This window comes from Mustela lutreola, chromosome 15, assembly GCF_030435805.1.
Source record: "Mustela lutreola isolate mMusLut2 chromosome 15, mMusLut2.pri, whole genome shotgun sequence".
Lineage (NCBI taxonomy): Eukaryota > Metazoa > Chordata > Mammalia > Carnivora > Mustelidae > Mustela > Mustela lutreola.
Window position 1 is genome coordinate 14946193 of NC_081304.1, and position 18900 is coordinate 14965092.

The window sequence follows — 18900 nt, forward strand, 5'->3', positions numbered from 1 at the left end:
GGAAGCAGTGCCAAGGGGCTCAGCTGGGGCATGGGAGAGGTGAGGTTTGGACAAAAGGGGAATTGATAAAGACCCTCGGATGCCATTTTGAACATCTAGATTTAATTGATGGACAAGCAAGTTCTTAGGCAGTTAGACACGAAGGAAATATTCCAGTGAAAGAAACTTTACAATGGCGGGTTGGGGAGAGAGGATGGACAAGGAGGCTCAGTGAGGTTTCTGCTGGAGTCCAGATGAGAGGCTTGGAGTCCTGGGCTGGGTGTGCCTTTGCCACGCAGAGCCACAATGCCGGATGGGGGCCTGGCTGGCCACTGTGGCTGGGGAATGGGAAGGCTGCAAGTGTGGCCTCCTAGGGGGGGCAGAGTTGTCCTGGCTGCCCCTTATTTTGGGGGTGCAGGCTGGCTGTGGAGGAAAAGTGGGGCTGTTTCTCGTGGACTCAGAGCAGGATGCTGAGCTCTGAAGGGGGACTTGGGCAGTGGGATACTCATTCATTCACTTTCAGACATTTTCCAAGTCTCCACCATGTTCTATGGCCTGTGCTGGCTAAAGATATTATGCAGGGGCACACTCCTGATGGGTGTCCTGTCCTTACAGAGCTACCAGCTAGTAATGGGGACAAATAAGGACATCACAGCACAGCAAAGTAAAAGCAGTGACAGAAACATCAAATAAGAGTGCTGTGGAGCCTGCAGGCAGAGCAGGGAATTCTTGGGTTTAGCTAGAACTCAGGAAGACTTCTTGAAACCTGGGGCAGAGGTAGGGTCCATGGAGACCTCAGCCAAGTCCCTCTTGTTCCCTGAACCCTTGACATCTGGGTTCAGATCCTTAGCCTAGACAGAGCCAGTCCCATCTTTTCACTGCACTCCCACCAACTCAGCCGTGGCCCTACTGCCTGTCTCTGCGGTTACTGGTTATGAGGCTACTTGCCTCAGGTATGCTCTGGCTTCCAGACAGGCACTGATTTTCACCCTTGGGGCCTCATTCCCAACTTAGTGAGCCTACATATATTGGATGTGGCATCCCCATGGTGGGCAGACCCAGGCGAGAAAGAAAGGGCTAGAAGAGGAAGGAGCAGAGGCTCTCTCTCTCTCTCTTTTTTCAAGCTTGTCCCAGACTACTCATTTCCCAAATGCCCTCCTACAGCTCTCTTCATCCCATTTTCCCCTCCCCCACTGAGCCTGGAAAGGTGCTGTTTGCCCTGTGCTCCGTCCCCAGGGCAACAGGCCAGGCAGCAGGTGTGTGTGTGTTGAACAAGGCCATCTCTGGAGCGGAGTGGCTGGAGATGAGCTTTGTTTAAATATTAAAGAAGTCAATCATTAATCAAGCCTGGCTTGGTGCCCAGCTCCCCACTGTCTCCATTTGGGAGCCGGGACTGGGCCAGGGAGGGCCATGTTGCATCTCACACAGCTGGCAAGCAGCTTTTGGGGCTGGATTATGGAGCCCAACACAGGGTAGGCCAGGGGATAAGCAGAAAAATGTGCGAGGTAGCCCACAGAGCACAGTGTTCATGAACGGGCACTAGTGATTTGTACAGAATGTCCGGTTCTCCTTGACTATGTTTTATAAGGGGATTGAAGCAGTGTCCTGTTTCTAGCCAGAGAGGACAGTCCTTGGGCATGTCCTGGCTCAGCCTCACAGGCTGTAGAAAGAACAGTTTGGGGTATGAACTGGGGTGAGGACTGGATTGGAATGACATAGTCACTGGGTCGCTAAAACCATGGTTCCTGAGGCCTCTCTAGGGGATAGAGGTTGGTCTGGAAGCCAGAGCATACCTGAAATCACACAAGAGTCAGCAGCCTGCGTACATACATGAGTTCCACACACACAGTTACGAACCCCCATGTACCCAGATCGGCCACAGCTGCACCCAACTGCAGCTGGACACTATGCATGCAAGTGGTCTCCTCCCCAGCCCCTCAGCCCTCTCTGCCTTGCCTGCCCTCCTCTTGCCCTCCAGCCTCACCAGTCGTACTGGTGTCTAGTCCCAGCTCCACCATTCAGCTCTCATCCACGGAGGCTTCCTGTAGTGCTGTGTGAAAATCCGAATGATCAGGCAGATTGAGCACAGCGTCAGGGCCAGGCAGATGCCCAGCAGGATCCACTGTCTTCTGGCAGCTAGGCGGGGCGCCATGGCTACACCCAGGAAGTAGGCCTTGGGCTGTTTCTCGGGGGCACCGGAGTCCCGTGAACCAGTGTCCTGGGCGTTGGTGTCCTGGGACAGTGACCCTTTTTCCCGGGAGTACAACCTGCAGGCCAGCAGTAGGGCCAGCAGGAACATGGCCAAGCTGAGGGCCAGCAACACCCACTGCCCAAATTTGGCCTGGTCAGGGTTCAGCTCCAGACTCAGAAACGTCACCTTGTCTGTGTCTTTTTCTGTGGAAGACATGGGAGTCTTGTAGAGCCGGCAGGAGGAGGGAAAGAGCCCTGGGGTGCCCCAAGGAAATCAGAGACCTGCCTGCCACTGGCCTCCTCCCTCAGCCTCAGGTACCTACCTTCCAAGCCACACGTGAGGGCACTGCCCTGGAAGGAGGGGGAGAAAGAGGAATAGGAGGGAGAGGAGGAGGAGACGGGCATAGATAGGGCTACATCCCTATGGTGCCCAGTGGTGGCTCTGTGCAAGGGTCAGGAGGAAAGAAGCCCACCCTATGCTCAACCGGGCCTTCTAACTGAATGGTGTGCAAGAAAGCAACTGAGCCAGTGGCTGGGCTGTGGGCTGCGGTCTTGGTCAAGGCTGCCTCAGGTGCAGACTGGGCCATGTAGCAACAGGGCTGTTACTTGTTCAAGCCAGGTCGTAGATAGGTTAGGGGTTAAAGCTGGGTTGGGGTGGCACCTGGCCCAGGGCAGTCTGGGGTAGGGCTTGGGGCTGTACCAGAGCTAGCACTAAGGTCATGATCAAACCTTCAAAGGTACAGCTGAAGTCTGGCCAGCCCAGGATCTCCCCATGGCGCACATTCTCGGTGACCAGCCAGTTTAGCAGGGGCTTGAAGTAGGTCATGAGGGCTCTTACGGACACGTCGGGCTGGCCGGTTATCTTCTGCAGAACTTCTGGCCAGGGCCTGCTGGAGCCTAGCTTTAGGGTGTCTCTGGAAGATTGGACACAGCTGTGAGACTGTGTGGGAGTATCAGCCGGTGCTGCTGGGACCCTTTCTTGTGCCCCACTCTGGCGTCACGGCTTTGCCAGCCAGGCTCTTCCCACAGTGCTCAGCGCCAGGGATAGAATCACAAGCTCTGAAATAAGACTGACCTGCGTTTGAACTCTGTGGGGCTTCGGGCCAGTGACTTAACCTCCCTGAGTCTCACAGTCCATATTCACAAAATGGAGATAACAGTACTACCTCCTAGGGTTGGCCCGATGATTAAACCATAGTAGGCAGGCGATAAATGTTAGGGGCTTCTTATTATTATGTGATGAACATTCTTCTCCTGGACTCAGAGAGGCATATAGTCTTGAGACACTGTTTACCATGAGGTGCTCTATGTCAGTGGGGTAGGGGCCTTTCTAGTCGCAGGGAGTGTTTAGGAGGACTAGGGAGATGGCCAGCATGGGATGCGCTCTGTGCATTGCCTGAGGCACTGCCTTAATGTCAGCTATCACCCAGCACACCTGGTGTTTGGTGGTGGCAGGGGGACCAGCCTGTGGCTTGGTGGGGGCACAGTGTTTTGCAGAAGCCAGGGTTCTGGGCTGTTCCCACTAGGGCCCCCTGCAGAGGCAGTGGGGGGCATAGGTTGATCCTTCTTAATCTGTGTCCGAGTTCTGACCAGGAGAGAGAGGGGCTCTAGAGGCCCACAAGTCAAGACTGTGGAGTCTAGACTAACGGGACCCACGTTCAAGGCTCAGCAGTGCTACTCATGGGCCGTATAACTTCAGGCAATCAACTTAGCTCCTCTTAGCCTCAGTTTCTCCGTCAGGAAAATGGGTCCCGTTGATACCCACCTTTCACCGTGGCTTACCACATCATGGTGGTGAGAGAAGGCTTTGTAGCATGCACATACTTGTATGCATTGCTTCATAAACAGCAGAGAAAGAATCAGAGGGAAACTAAAAGTTAATGGATCCTCGACAGAAACCACCAGGGGAAAATGTAGTTAAGATCTGAGAGACATGCAGGGAAAAAGTCAGCAAGATTAAAAGAAAAACAAAACAAAACCCCACAACTAAATTTAGGTAAGAGGATTTTATCAGATGCGGGTCCTGGGAAAAAGGAAGGACCTGATGAGAGAAAAATTTTGACCACTGAAAGTCTGCCCACTTAGAAACAGTGGAACAAGAGGTTTGACCCAAGTCCGGCTCACAGCCAGTGTGGCCGGCACCTGAGACTTGCAAAGGTTGTAACTGGAACCCTCAACTCCAAGGTGGCTACAAGGTGTCCCATGGACAAGGTCGGGCCTACCACAGCAGCCAGATGAGCCAAGGGCTTTGGGAACTTGGATCAAATCCACTTCAACTCTCCATTCCCAGCAGAACCAACCCAGAGCAATCACATATAGGAAGATGAGTCAAATTCTAAGATATATTAAAAAAGCAGCCAAGGGGGAAAAAAAAAAAAAAAAGCAGCCAAGAATCTTGCCCTCCCTCTTCTCCTCTGCAAGCACTCACCCCCCCACACCCAACCTATATTCCACTCTGCTCTGTGTCATTTCTCCAAAGCTCAAGACATCCTCCTTTCCCAGAGCCCTCTCCTCTGACCTCTGCCCAGAAGACAGCATTCAAAGTCCTAAACCTGGAACTTGGGGTCTTCCCTGGCATCCAGGGGTCTGGATAGCCATGTGTGAGGATGCGAGAGCAATGACCAGTGTTGACTGGCAGGTGCTTTGGTGCCATGTCAGATGGGGGGAGCCTCATGTGCCCTGAGGGTGGTGGCAGGAGAGGGTGTGGTGGGAATGACTGAGGTCAGATGTCCCACCCATCACGTGGTGAAGGCTCAGAGTTAAACGTGAGTTGATGTATAGAAAACAGATGTTGCTATTTCTTGCACTTCTGCTTTTGGGGACAGAGATCCCTTCCTTGTCCCCCCGCGGGACCTCCTCACCCTCTCTGCATGTTCACCAAAGCCCTTTCCTACCACACCAGCTCCTTTCTTGTAGTGTGGTCATTATCCTGTGGCCCATTGCCCCCTGCTGGACACAGGGCAGGCTGATTGGCAGGTGCACAACTAAATGTTTGCTGAATGAATAAATGATGGGAAGCCAGAGACATGAATGCAGAGAGCAGAGAGGCCCCTTATGTTCCACACGGTCAGAAAAACTCCAACACGGGCCATCGGCTATCATAAACCCCTGCAGTGTGGAAAGAAGGAAAAGCAAGCAGACTAGGTTGACACTCGGCCTGCAAGGTGCAGCCCCCTCTGGGAGCAAAGCCAGGGGAACAGTCCCACAGCTCCAACCGTCCTAGTGGTTCCTGACAAACCCCAGGGTGGAATCAAAATATGCTCCTTACATTTCTGAAGGATACTAAATTACGTGGCTATGTTAATCCTCTGGGAGACAGGAATAAAACTCAAGATCACCTTGACCAATCAGGGAAATGGACCCCCTGAAAAAGGTTGAAAATTGGTGGGGAGAAGACCATGTCAGTGGGTGGGCTCTGCATCTCCGGTGGTGGGAGCACGGACCTTGGAGCCAGTGGACCAAAGTCTAACCTCACCAGACCTGGACCCCTTGATTGGTGGAAGCAACCGTGTGAATGAGAATGCGTTCTGGAGTCAGTTCGGGACTCAAAGTCTGATTTTTGCCACTTGCTAGGTGAGTGATGGGCAAACATATTTTCTCTCTTAGCTTTGTTTCATTATTTATGAAATGTGGCTAATCATATCCACTCTGCAGGTTCCGACCTGCTCATGTGAGACCTCCTCAAAGAGCCCAGCCTCTACCAGCAAATGTTCCCCGCCATCGGGTTGGCCCCCCCACCGCCCTCCAGGTTTGCTTTCAGGGCTAAAACCACCTCTGCAGAGGCAGGAATAGAAAGGATGGCTGGATCCCAACTGCAGGAAGAAAAGATTGTGGGTAGGGAGTCAAAGTGGACCACACGCTGACCAGCGCATCCCAAAGGCTGGTGTGAAAGCGATCTGTGTCAGCCTGGGAGCTGCATCCGGGCACCTCCAGGAGGAGGTGGGAAGAGCCGTGTGCACCTGAAGGTGCCTCAATGCTGCCGAGAGTAGGAAAGGATGAAGGGGGTCGGATGGAAGTCTGGATGCCGAGGACAGACTCCAATGTGACTTCCCATTGGGGACAGTTTGATTTATTGGCGTGTGTGTGTGTGTGTGCGCATGCGCGTGTGGGGAACCATGAGCACAGGTGAGTGAGGGAGTGTGTAAGTAGTGAGTGTGTGCAAACTTGTGTGTGAGAAGGTGCGAGTGTGTGGGTATGAGAATGTGAGAATGACTGTGAATATGAGTGTGTGTGCGTGCTGCAGAGGCCAGAGAGTGCATCTGAGCATGAGGGGCTACACACAAGGAAATGGGCTTTGATTATTGTCGGAGAGACTGCAGTCTGACACAAGGAAGAACTTCCCCTACGCTCTAAGGTCCATGAGGCCTGGCTGGGGTACCCAGGGTGGCCTGGTGAGGACAAGGGGCCAGGGGCTAAGCATCCAGGCAGGGGCAGGGGGAGCTGAGAACAAACGAGAGAAGAGAGCACTCACTCCAGGAGCTTCCCAGCCATCTTGGAGTTAGAGATGTCACAGCGGTGCAGGGGCCCCACGTGACCCGAGGCCTTGCACAGCGCTTCATGGAACTGGAACTGGAGCACGAGGCTGAGGAAGTACCTGGGTAGAGGAACGGGAGGGCAGGCTGGGGAGCTGGTGGCAGGGGTGGGAAGCCCAGAGCCATTTGGAGGCTGGCCGCTCTGATGGGCAGGGGCCCGAGGGCTCTGCCAGGGCCAGTCTTTCTGGACGGAGGCTCCTTCGGCAAGGTCCCACCTCAGCCAGAGGCTCCCCTCCTTAGCCTTCTGAACCAGCCCTTGCCTCCTCCTTCCCTGCCCTCCTCTTGGGGACAGTAGAAATGGTTTAGAACCTTCCCAACAGCTCTGTCCTCCGTGCAGGAGCTGATCTAAAAGCCCCAATTGTCCCAGGGTGGGCTGTGCAACCCAACAGATAGGTGGGTTTGTGGGGGGACATTCGGATCCAGGGCCTTCCTGGGAATCCTCAGCCCAGTTCCCAAGCACCACTCCCAACCCCCAACTCCCAGAGCTGCCTCTGCTGGCAGGCCCAGATGTTACCGTATGTAGGGCATGCTGGCAGAGATGTGGAACTTGGCACCGGGATCAAAGTCTTCCTCTGTCCGAGGGATGGGGGGGCACAGGCCCTGGTACTTCAACCTGCCAGGGAGAATGGGGGGCCGGTACCACCCAGCTGGGTTCTCAGAGCCTTTTCCCTTAGAAGTATTTGCACAGCTACCAAAAGTGGACTTGGCTGACGCAGGACATTTCATGCACTTTTATAGGTGAAATAAATGAATTGAAAACACAGGGGATTGGGAATCAGCGTCAAATGGTAATAGTGGGTAACACTGACTTCCTCTGCGGAGGAACCATGCTAAGCTCTTCACACAGACTCACTCAACACTAGCATGGTTCTGGGGACTTGGGAGGGAATGGGCTTCACAAGATCTTGCTTATAATCCTAATGATGAAGACGGTTAGAGACCAATCAACAAGGTCGTCTCATCTGGCAAGAACAGCCAAGAAGAAAACGGAACAGCATCTCTGTGGCATAGAGCTGTTATCATTCCCAGTTTACAGATGAGACCAAAGTTTAGAGGTCAAGGAACTGGTGGGAGGTCATAGAACTAGTCACTGGCAGATCCCATTAACCCTCTGGGCTGTGTGACTGTGGGAAAGTTACTGTCACTGAGCCTTGTTGCAAAATGTTGTCTAAGATGGGGGTAAAATGATCCATCCCTGGGATGAGACAAAGTCTATGAAAAGTTCTCATTGTTTGATTATTGGCTCACTGGTCGCCTCTGAGGCATGCTCTGCGGTCGACAGACAGTGGGGCGGTATCTCTCCCGGTTGACAGAGCCTTCCGGCCCAGGAACTTGCCACCTCTCTCCCTGTGCCCCTGGATTCCCCTATATTGGTGGTGGTAGGTGCAGCTGACCCAGGAAGGGAAAGGGCCCCTATGGATAAGCCCAGATGGCTAGTGGGGTTTGCCCTTGGAGGAGAACAAGGTCAAGACTCTGCCAACCTCACTAGCGAGCCTGGGGCCTGAATTCGGCGGGAGGCGGGGGGGAGGGCTAGGAGGGAGAGTGGACAAAGAGAGGAGCACCCAGCTTTGCCAGGCTGGGGTGCCGTGGGACCGTGGGCTGCTCACGCATTCTGCTCCTGCGAATGACCCTGGGACGTTGCACAGGATCAAAGAAACAGAAGGGCCTCCTGCAGAGCGGGCAGCCCCTTCATGGTCACCCCAAACCACGCTGTGCCTGGCAGACTTGAGCAGGTCATACTGAGGCCTGGTGGAGATGGGGTGCCCTGGCCATCCATTAGCCCATCAAACAGCCAGTGGTCAGGTGAGAAGATGTACCGTGGATGCCCCTTGCTCAAGCGGGGTGCTGCCTGACTGCCTGCGGGCTGTTTCAGCAGCCAGTTCTGACCCTGAACATGCCTAAGGATGCTAAACCAGAGGCAGGTGTGTGTGTGTGTGTGTGTGTGTGTGTGTGTGTGTGCAGTGGCTGGGTTGAGCCCTGCGCGGAAGATCATAGAGAGGACACGGCATGGGCAGTGTCCATGAGGCTGACCCGGAAGCCCGGCCCACCAGGGGGCAGAGGGGGTGGAGAGCCCAGGGCGGCCATACTCTTCCCACCTGAGGTTCCACCACTCCTGGTTGTAGACGTCCTTCCGGATGGTGCCATCAAAGACCTTCCAGCGGAACAGGTCCATCAGGTAGGCGAAAGGGATTAAAGCAATCTTCTCCAGGGCAATGCCCATCAGGAAATTGACCTCCTCCTCTGGGGAAGAGGGCACAGTCAGGAGGTGGCCCCTGGCTCACCTTCCCTTCAGCTTTTCCCAGAGAGCCCAGGGGGTAGCCTCAGGCTTGGCGGCCCTGCTACGGTTCTCTTGGTCCCCATCACCTGAGTCCTGGTGCTGGTGGCTGAGCAGGCCTCTGTTGAGCAGGTGCTTGTGGGAAGAGGCCGAGAGGGTGATCATGGACCCCACGGCCTCTTCAAAGGCTGGGTTGGCGCCTGCGCGGAAGATCATAGAGAGGTTCTTGTACTGCAGGAAGTACTGGATATGGCCCATCTGGTGGAAGATGGAGAGCAGGTCTTCTATGGTCACCTCGGTGCACTTCTTTATCCTAGGGTTAAAGGGCAGGGGTCAAGGAGCACGGGGAGGCCCTGGGACAAGGGGAGATCTCTGGATTCAGACTCCACGGAGGGACTGGGGCAGTTGGGCTGGAGACCATCAGGGCCTTGGGTGCTGTCGCTTCTCACTCTGGGTACCCCTCACCCACGTTACCAGCTCACATCCCCCCCCCCCCCGGGGCTTCAGCCCTGCTCACACACCTCCTGACGCACCTCCTCAGACCAGTGGACGAAGGAGGAGGAGCCAGCGGAGGGGAAGAAGGGTAAGAGAGGGGCAGGAGGGTGGTGCTGGCGCAGGGTGAGACCTGAAGTCCTTGCCGTTGTAAAAGTCCCAGGCGGAGGCGTGGCACTCCACCTCCCGTCCGTCAGTCGGCCTTTCCATCATTGATTTTTTCCAGAAGCTGGGAGGGGTGGAAAGCAGCCCCAGGGAGATGAAGAACTTCTCCGCCTCTTCGAACATTTTGGAGGGCTTCCAGTGCTGTGGGGAAGAGGAGCTGCGTGGGGCCCTGCCCGGGGAGTGGGGGGGGGGGATGTGGGGGATGGGAGGGTGGGGCAGCGCCAGCAGGGGCAGAGGGATCCCCTGCAGTACTAACCTGGCTTTTCATGTTCTTCGTGATATCCTCGGGGGGCTTCTTCGGGAAGGGCAGGACCAGGTCTAAGATGTTGACCCAGGACTGAGCCCACATGTTCCCTGGAAGGGGCGTGCAGGAGCTCAGAGGAGTCTGGGGAGCGCCCCTGCCTTTGCTGGGGGCCAGCCTGGAGGCCCGCTCTGGCCACCCCACTCTGCAACCAGCAAGGGCTTTACCCAGCAGGTGAGCAGGGATGGGCCCCCTCGGGTCAATAAGCTCGGGCCCGTAGTAGCGGTGCAGGGCCCGGCGCACGTAGGCGTGCAGGTTCAAGTACAGCGGCTGCAGCTCCTCGTAGAGCTGCTCCAGGTCCTGCTCCAGCGTGTTGGACTCATACTTGGACCGCCACAAGGCCCCCATGTCTGTGTAACCTAGGACAGGGGAGGGGGAGCTCAGAAGCACTCACCACCCACCCTTCCTGCAGCGCCGGCCTGGCAGGCAGGAGACCCGGGCACTTTCTGGGGAAGCCCTCTTCCTCAGGCTCTTCATCTGCCAAATGGGAAATGTGCCTCCCAAGGTCAAGTTCAGACTGGATGAGATCAGGGGTGGAAAAGCTCTTGGCAAAGTACACACTGCGGGCTCCTACCGTGCCTGGTTGGATAGGACCCAATGAGGCCCTGGTCCTCACGCCCCCCCTCGAACCCCACCTGTCCAAGCCCTAAGACCACCTGGCTCCTCTCAGATCCTCCCATCGTGGGGCCTGGGCGGCTCTTCCACTTCTGTTTGCCTTCTTTCAGGCCTTGGGAAAGTGTCTCGAGGCCTTTCCCTTCCCCTTCTCTCTGGGCACTCGTCCAGAGATGTGCATTTGCACAAATCTTGTCTGTCCCCCAGACCGTAGGCCCTGCCTAGGAGGATGGGCATCTTCTGTCTTTTCACCCACAAATCTTTAGAACCTCTCCAGGGCCTGGCACACAGTAGGTGCTCAAGCAATATCTGTAGACCAATGGTGGTAAATGAAACCCCTTTGCTTCCCCCAGCTGCAGGGCTCAGGGTCCCCATCTCCAGGTCCTACTATTGCCCTTATCCCCTGCAGAGTCGGCTTTGCCCTTCCCACTGAGGCCTGCGCCCTGTGCCATCTGCGCAGACTGGGCTGGCCGGGGTGGGGGGGGGGGTGGGGGGCCTCACCGTTGAGCTTTGCAGCCTTGTTGCTGAGCTGCACGTAGCGCTCAAAGGTCATGCGGAGCTGACGACCCACAGCATCCCGCCAGCCCTGCCAGGCCCACAGCAGCTCCTTCTGGTCCCGGGAGGTGGCCATGATTTCTTGGAGGTCTATGCCAGGGGGAAAAGGAGCCAAGGTGGGACCCGCCCACTCCTGCCTGCCTCCTGCCCTCTCCTGCCTCAGGCAGACCCCTACTTCCCCCCCCCCGGCCACACCCTCCAACAAGTGAGTGCCACTGAGGCAAGGAGGACGGTGAGGGGTCGATGAGGGGTCAGGGCTACGCTTGTGGAAGGGGCCCATGCTGGAGACTCTGGGGTTGGACTGGGACGAGACTTGGGGGCTCACCAGGCTCCAGGGGCAGGCAGGGTCCCTCATTCAGGCACACCTGGGCCATGCTGTATGTCGTCTCCATGTAGGTCAGAAGCTGGTTGTACTGGGGTGGGGCAGGTGTCACCTAGAGCAGGCCTGTACCCGTGGGCCCACCCGCAGCACTAGCCCCACCAGCTGGGAGGGGCAGGCCTGTCTGAGGCATCTTCTGCCAGCCTCTGTTTCTCTCCGCCCACTCCCCACCACCCAGGAAGCTCTAGCCCTGCCCATCCCCCCTCCCCCCCCCCCCTGCCCAGGCAGTCTGGCTTCCCTCCCGGCCAGCCCACCCACCCCTGGGGTGGGGAGCATGTGCCTGGAGACCTGGGGGCTCCGTCCATCACCTCCCGGAGCTCGTCCTGGGGCAGGGCCGCCTTGTCTATGGTCTGCAGCTTACTCAGCATGCGCTTCACAGCCGGGTCCTGGAACCTGGAGGTCTTAAACAGGCGGGCCCGGGTGCCAAAGTACAGCATGTGCCGGGACCTCTCTGAGTCCTTGTGCAGCTGGAATGAGGGTCACCATATTTACCATGGGAAGTTGGGGGAGGGAGGAAGGGCCCCACATGGAACTCCAGGGTCACAGTCCTCCCAACCTCCTCCCAAAGCCTACTTTAAGGGGTCACAATCACTGGAAATTTGCTAAGAGGGAGAAGGGGAGGAGCCTGGGTCCTTAAAAGCAAGGAGGTGATATTTACAAGGGGAAAGAAACCAGAGATTCTGGCCCAGGGAGCTTCTGGGACCAGCAAGAGGCCCAGAGCTTGCAGCCTGCTTTGACATGTACTTTGGGGATTCCCTCCTTCCTCTAGCTCTGGACAGGGGACAGAAGGTATGGTTCCCCCAATCCCCCCAGATCCCTGAGGAGAGCAAGGGGAGAAGGGGCTGGAGTTGAGGTGGTACCACACCATCTCCTCCCGATTTTTCTTGGTGATGTTGGTGACATAGTTCCACGTGGCCTCCATGAACTGGTTCCACACAACCTGGGCGGTATGTTCATAAAACTGCAGGAACGCCTTTGCCACGGTCTCATTGTAGAACTTGTCTGCGGAGAAGGAGGTGGGCATCATGATGTCCTGGGAGGGGCCTGCCCCTGACTGGTCCCCTTGTCTGGTCCCCAGTTCCTTCAGGTCCCAGCCCCACCTAAGCTCTGATCATCCTCGGTCCTGAGCCAAGGCAAAAGCTGCCCATAACAGAAGAGCACGAATAGGGAAGGTCCATGGCAAGTCCATCTTGTGCCCATGGCCAAGAGAACAGCAGAGCTGGGTGAGGCTGTGGGCCAATCGCAGTCCAGCTCCATATTGTGACATCAGGAGCTGAAGGGTTAGCCATGGAATGTCAGAACTGGAAAACCTCCACCCACCTTCTGGTCCAACCATTCCCATTTTACAGGTGAGGAGACTGAGGTCAAGCCACATGACCTGGTTCACACAGCTAGTGAGTGGCAGAGCCAAGAAGAGAACCAGAGCTCTTGATTTTTAGGCCAAAGCTTATTTTGGTCCACTTGGTCACTTTTCTTTGGCATTGGAACCACCCTTGGACCTTGGCCAGGGATTGGTGAGACCCCCTGCCCTCCGCAGGCTGGCAATACCTCTAAGAAGGTGGATAGAAGGATGAATGGGTGAGTGAATGGATAGAAGTATGGAAGTGATGTCTCTGGGTCTCTGGAATCTGGAAGCCCAGTTGTCTCTCCCTGTTCTTTTGACCTAACCTCTTATGCTCTCATTATTGGCCTCCTTCTCTCTTATGGGATGTGTGATCATCCCTCGGGCGACGCAGGACCCTTCCTCCCTTCCCCTTGTCCTTAAATCTGTTTCCCCAGAGATAGTCTCATGCTAGGAGTTTGCAGTCAGGAGGAAGCACAGAGGGCAGAGGGCTGTGAGGGCTCTGGGGAATGAGTGGTTGGCACCTTCCACTCAAGATGCATGTCCCTGAGTACCTGAGCTTGCTTGGAACACCAGCTGGCAGGACCCCAGCTCTCTGCTGGCCTGGTGACTCCCCACTAGCCTGACACACTTAGCGTGTGGGAGATGAGCCCATCTATCTCCCTTCAAGATTTTTTGCTCAGATTTGCTTTCCTCCACACTCACATGCCCTCGACCCTATGTTCCTTTCACTCCCCCTTCTCAGCCCAGGTGTACCCACAATCTCCCAGACTCTTCACCTCTTCGCCTGAGCCAACGTCCCCCAGAGAAACTGACCAAATAATTCTCCAAATATGATGCTATGATCAAAATTATTTAAAACACCAGGAAAAAAAAAATCAGTGACAGTTTTGGATAAGCTGGCTGACCGAGTTCTGCTTCAAGCATATAGACATGCTTGATAAAATACAGAATTTTGTTGTCGTTAACGATAGTCATCATGCTGTACCTTACGTTTCCCGGGACTTATTTATATCATCACCAGCAGCTGAGGCCTTTTGCCCACCTTCACCCGTTTCTCCCACCCCCACTTCTGGCAACCACAAATCTGTTCTCTGTGTCTGTGGGTTCAGTTTTTTACCACTTTTTCATTATCCATTCACCTGTCATGAGACATGTAGGTTGTTTCCGTGTCTTGGTTATTGTAAGTTGCTTTGCAACGAACACAGGAGTGCAGATAACTTTTCAAGACTGCAATTTCATTTTCTTTGTATAAATACCCAGAAGTGAAATTGTTGGGTCATATAGTGTTCTATTTTTGACTTTTTGAGGAAGCTCTATACCGTTGTCTCTAGTGGCTGCCAATTCGCATTCCCACCAACAGCACACAAGAGTTCCCTTTTCTCCCCATCCTTGTCAGCACCTGTTATTTCTTTTTGATAACAGCCCTTCTACCAGGCATGAGGTGCTATCTAATTGTGGTTCTGATCTGCATTTCCCTGATGTTTAGTGATGTTGGCCACCATTTCTTGCACCTGTTGGCCATCTGTATGTCGTCTTTGGAAAAATGTCTATCCAGTCCTCTGCTCACTTTTTAATTGGAGTGTGTGTTTTGAGTTGTAAGAGTTCTTTATATATTTCAGCTATTAATCCCTTACCAGATATGTAATTTGCAAGTATTTGCTCCCACTTCTGTAGGCTGCCTTTTCATTTTGCTGATTGACTTTGTTGTGTAAGAGCTTTTTAGTCTGATGTCATCCCACCTATGGATTTTTACTTTTGTTGTCTTTGTTTTTGGTGTCAAATCCAAAAAATGTCCTTGGCAAGACCAATGTCTAGGAGCTCACCACCTATGTTTTCATAAGAGTTCTATGCCTTCTGGCCTCATGCTTATGTCTTTAATCCATTTTCAGTTGATTTTTTCGCATGCTGTAAGACAGGACCCCAGTTTCATTCTTTTGCATGTGGCTGTCCAGCTTCCCCAACACCATTTATTGAAGAAACTATCCTTTCCCCATTGCATATTCCTGGTTGTTTTGTCATAAATATGCTGACCATATATGGATGGGTTTATTTGGGGGCTCTCTATTCTGTTCCATTGATCTACATGTCTGTTTTTATGTTAGTTCCATACTGTTTTGAATACAATGACATAGTTTGAAGATAGGGAGTGTGATGCCTCCAGCTTTATTCTTCTTTCTCAAGATTGCTTTGGCTATTTGGGCTTAAAAATAGTGCTTTAGGGGCGCCTGGGTGGCTCAGTGGGTTAAGCCGCTGCCTTCGGCTCAGGTCATGATCTCAGGGTCCTGGGATCGAGTCCCGCATCGGACTCTCTGCTCAGTGGGGAGCCTGCTTCCTCCTCTCTCTCTCTGCCTGCCTCTCTGCCTACTTGTGATCTCTCTCTGTCAAATAAATAAACAAAATCTTTAAAAAAAAAAAATAGTGCTTTAAAAAATATATTCACTTATTTGAGAGAGAGAGTGTGAGCACAGAGGGAGAATGAGATGGAGAAGTAGACTCCCCACTGAGCAGAGAGCCCCATGTGGGTCTCAGTCCTAAGACCCCGAGTTCACAACCTGAGCTTGAGGGCAGAAGCCTAACTCACTGAGCCACCCACGTGCCCCCAACATAGTGCTTTTTAAAATGCAAAATACAGAGCTGAGATGGGAAGCAAGAAAGGGAACTGTTCAGATGCTGGGGAGACAAAGAGGGTTCATGCCACAGTGAGTGGGGGCCATATGGGAGTACGTCCATGTTCAAAGTGCTGCAGCATGGCGGCCTGCAGGGGGAGAGCTGATCCTCCGTTGAGCTGAGAGCTGGCCGATGGCTTCCTTTCTAAAGGGGTCCTACAAGAAGCAACCATGAACCTGACCCTGGGGACAGCTTCACAACACATGCACATGCTGTGTGCATGTGACCCTGAAGAAGAATGTTCCCACTGAAACCGGCTCATAGGTCAAATGACCAAGAGAAAGGGCAGTGTCTTGAGGGTCAGTGGTGCTCACCAGTCCCCTCTGAGACCCTTTGAGAGCTTTTAGTATAGGCATCCTTGTAAAAAACACATGAGGTATGTACTGTGATCAACACTTCTACTTTACAGATGAGGAAACGGAGGCACAGAGAGGTTGAGGAACTTGCTCACAGTCACACAGCTGGCAAAAAGTGGAGGTGGGACTCAAATCCCCATGCTCTGGCTCCAGAGCCTTTGCTAAATGACAGACACACATGAGGAAGGACAGGTCTTGGAGCAATCCGGAAAGGACTTAAAATACAGATCTTTACACCATGTGGAATAAGTAAATGAAACTGGATTAAAGACCTAAACATAAGAGCTAAGATCATGAAACTCTTTCAAGAAATCACCCGGGAAAGGCTTTCTGACATTCGATTTGTCAGTGCTATCTTGGCTAGGACACCAAAAACACAGACGACAATGACAATGAAAACCAAACTGGACTTCATCAATTTAAAAAACCTTTGCACATCAAAGGATGTTAACAACAGAGCACAAAGACAACCCACAGAAAGGGAGAAAGTGTTCATAAATCATACATCTGGTAAGTGATTCAGATCTGGAATATATAAAGAACTCCCAAACTGGACAATTATAAAAAACAACAACAACAACTCAATTCAGCAGGGGGCAAAGGACTTGAATAGACATCTCTCTAAAGAGGAGGTATAAACAGAAAATAAGCACTTGAAAAGATACTATTATTAATTATTAGAGAAATACAAATCAAAACCAGAAGATACTGCTAGGATGATTATTACCAAACCACCCAGGAAACCTCATCTGTTGGCCAACACATGGAAAAACTGGAAGCCTTGTGCATTGCCTCTGGGAATATAAAATAGTGCAGCCACCGTGAAAAGTAGTGTGGTGGCTCCTTAAAAAATTATAGGATTACCATATGATCAAGCAAACCCAATATGGGGCCCACATTCAAAAGAATTGGAAGCAGAGACTTGAAAAATGTGGTGGTGATGGTTGCAGGACAGTATGAATGTCCTCAGTGCCCCTGAACTTGCGCTTAAAGACATAATGGTATAGTGTATGATAAGTACATTTTACCATGACTTTAAAAAAGTACAGATCTTAAAGTGATAAAAGAAGGCATAGAATCCATGAAGCAAGAATGGGCTTTTGTGGGGCGCCTGGGTGGCTCAGTGGGTTAAGCCGCTGCCTTCGGCTCAGGTCTTGATCTCAGGGTCCTGGGATGGAGTCCCGCATCGGGCTCTCTGCTCAGCAGGGAGCCTGCTTCCTCCTCTCTCTCTCTCTGCCTGCCTCTCTGCCTACTTGTGATCTCTCTCTGTCAAATAAATAAATCTTAAAAAAAAATAATGGGCTTTTGTGAACACACAGGAGATTTGAAGGAGAGATGCAAAAATGAAAAAAAGAGTTATGACATCGGAACCACATAAATCCCTACGGGCAGGAGAAGCCGCAGATCGAAATGCAGAACCGGAGCCTTCGAAGACATGACTGGGGAATCCCCTGGAATGCAGGACAGAGAAAGAGATGAGAACTACGAGCAAGGATTTGGGGGACACAGAGGGCAACAGAGAAAGCTCTGAGCAGCATCTGCTAGGAGTCCCCGGAGAGGACCCTGGCTAGGAGGAGAAGAGTGACATTCAAAGAGATGATGCCCTCATTTCCAGAACTGTAGGAAGCGGAGTCCCCAAGTGAACAAGCTCATTGCACTCTAGGGAAGTCGATGGCGCAGAAACCACAGAAAGTTCCTGGAAGGCACCGGAGGGAAATGTGTGCACTCAGCAGTCTCCAACACGCTGCTCTGGACCTTTCCCTCCACCTGTCTAGTGAGAGGCTGATGTCTGCTTGACTTTCCTGCTCTCACAGTCCGTGACTGGGGGAGGTGATGTATTCATTATCAAGAGAGGGAACTCTATACAGAAAGTTGCATATTATCTCACCTAATCTTCGCAGCAACCATGTTTCTGCTATTTTGCAGCAAATAGGAGGATTTGCAAGAACCGTTTCATAGGCTCAGAAAATAGAATTCTCCAGGTTACATAGGTGGTAATTACAGAGGCAGGATTTGACTTGGGCATAATCCAAAGCCACTGGATTCACTTATATTAGAGCCAACGTGGGACAAGAGAGGCTTTGAGAGATCAGAGAAACTGTCCAGCAACTATGCTCATCTTTGGCCCTCATAGGTAAGAGCTGGTCACAGAGGAGTGATCAGCCATCAGACATTAGCAGGTGCAACACAGAGAAGGGCTCAGACTTCAGGACCACTGGTAGAAAATGCCAGAATGACCTCTCTTTCTGCTGTCACCCCCTACCCTTCCTCTGCCTTCTTCCAGGTAGACCCAAGGAGGAAGCAACAGGAATCTAAGCAATTTTAGTATTTTTAAAGGTGCAGGGGATTAAGCTGGTCAGGCTGACCCCAAAGTTAAGTTTCTTTGTCCTCAGTCTGTGGCTCAGAACTCCGGGTGTTGAGTGCTGGTGCCCTCAGGCTGTTTTACCAGCTGCCACAGGCAAAGGAACTCCCCGCTTTCACAAAGATAGGAAACTGGGTGTTGTGACGATGATCTTTGTCTGGCAGAGGGGCAGCTTTTGAAACACCAGGCTGGGGAGGAGAGTAATTAAAAAGTCATTGGTGGTAGAAGGCTTGGAACTATTTAGAGGATGTGTTTATAAATTCCATTGTCCTAAGTAATCATAAACTTCTACCCTCTTGCATATCCAAAATACCTCAACTCCACATCCTGCTCCGTGGAACAGGCCCCTAGGACCTAGTCTGTGCACAACACACACACACACACACACACACGGCAGCTGGAGATTGGGAGTAAAAAAAAAAAAAAAAAACCTGTGGACTAAAGGATATTGGGGGACAGTTATTGGGGGCTCAGCCTGGCTGGGGTCAAGACATCCCCAAAGCTGGGAAAGGCTCTGGGCCCAGCGTCCTGAGGGAGGGAACCAGGCTTACAATGGGAGCCTCTGGCCCTGGAAAACTGCCAACTTCCCTTTGGCCAGGTTCTAGACCTGGCATTTAAATATCTGAAAAACAGATTGTATGTTAACTGGGAAAAGGATACACAACCGTCACATACGATGATCTCATTTAA

The 18900-nt window shown here is 52.8% G+C and overlaps 1 protein-coding gene across 2 annotated transcripts; it reads right to left on the bottom strand.

Moving 5' to 3' along the window:
- Positions 1 to 80: 80 nt before the first annotated feature.
- Positions 81 to 12911, bottom strand: LOC131816578 (angiotensin-converting enzyme-like protein Ace3). Of its 2 annotated transcripts, XM_059149444.1 has the most exons (15): positions 12581 to 12911; positions 12346 to 12482; positions 11789 to 11947; positions 11427 to 11514; positions 11048 to 11191; positions 10102 to 10293; positions 9890 to 9987; positions 9602 to 9774; positions 9066 to 9289; positions 8798 to 8942; positions 7216 to 7314; positions 6641 to 6763; positions 2899 to 3083; positions 1964 to 2373; positions 81 to 402 (listed from the first exon to the last, which is right to left on the bottom strand). In XM_059149444.1, exons 1-14 carry the CDS (start codon positions 12735 to 12737, stop codon positions 1979 to 1981), a joined length of 2319 nt encoding a protein of 772 aa, XP_059005427.1. In that variant the 5' UTR covers positions 12738 to 12911; the 3' UTR covers positions 81 to 402; positions 1964 to 1978. The 2 variants fall into 2 exon arrangements, with proteins under 2 accessions (XP_059005427.1, XP_059005428.1); XM_059149445.1 differs by lacking the exons at positions 12346 to 12482; positions 12581 to 12911 and having other exon boundaries at positions 11769 to 11892.
- Positions 12912 to 18900: the final 5989 nt, after the last annotated feature.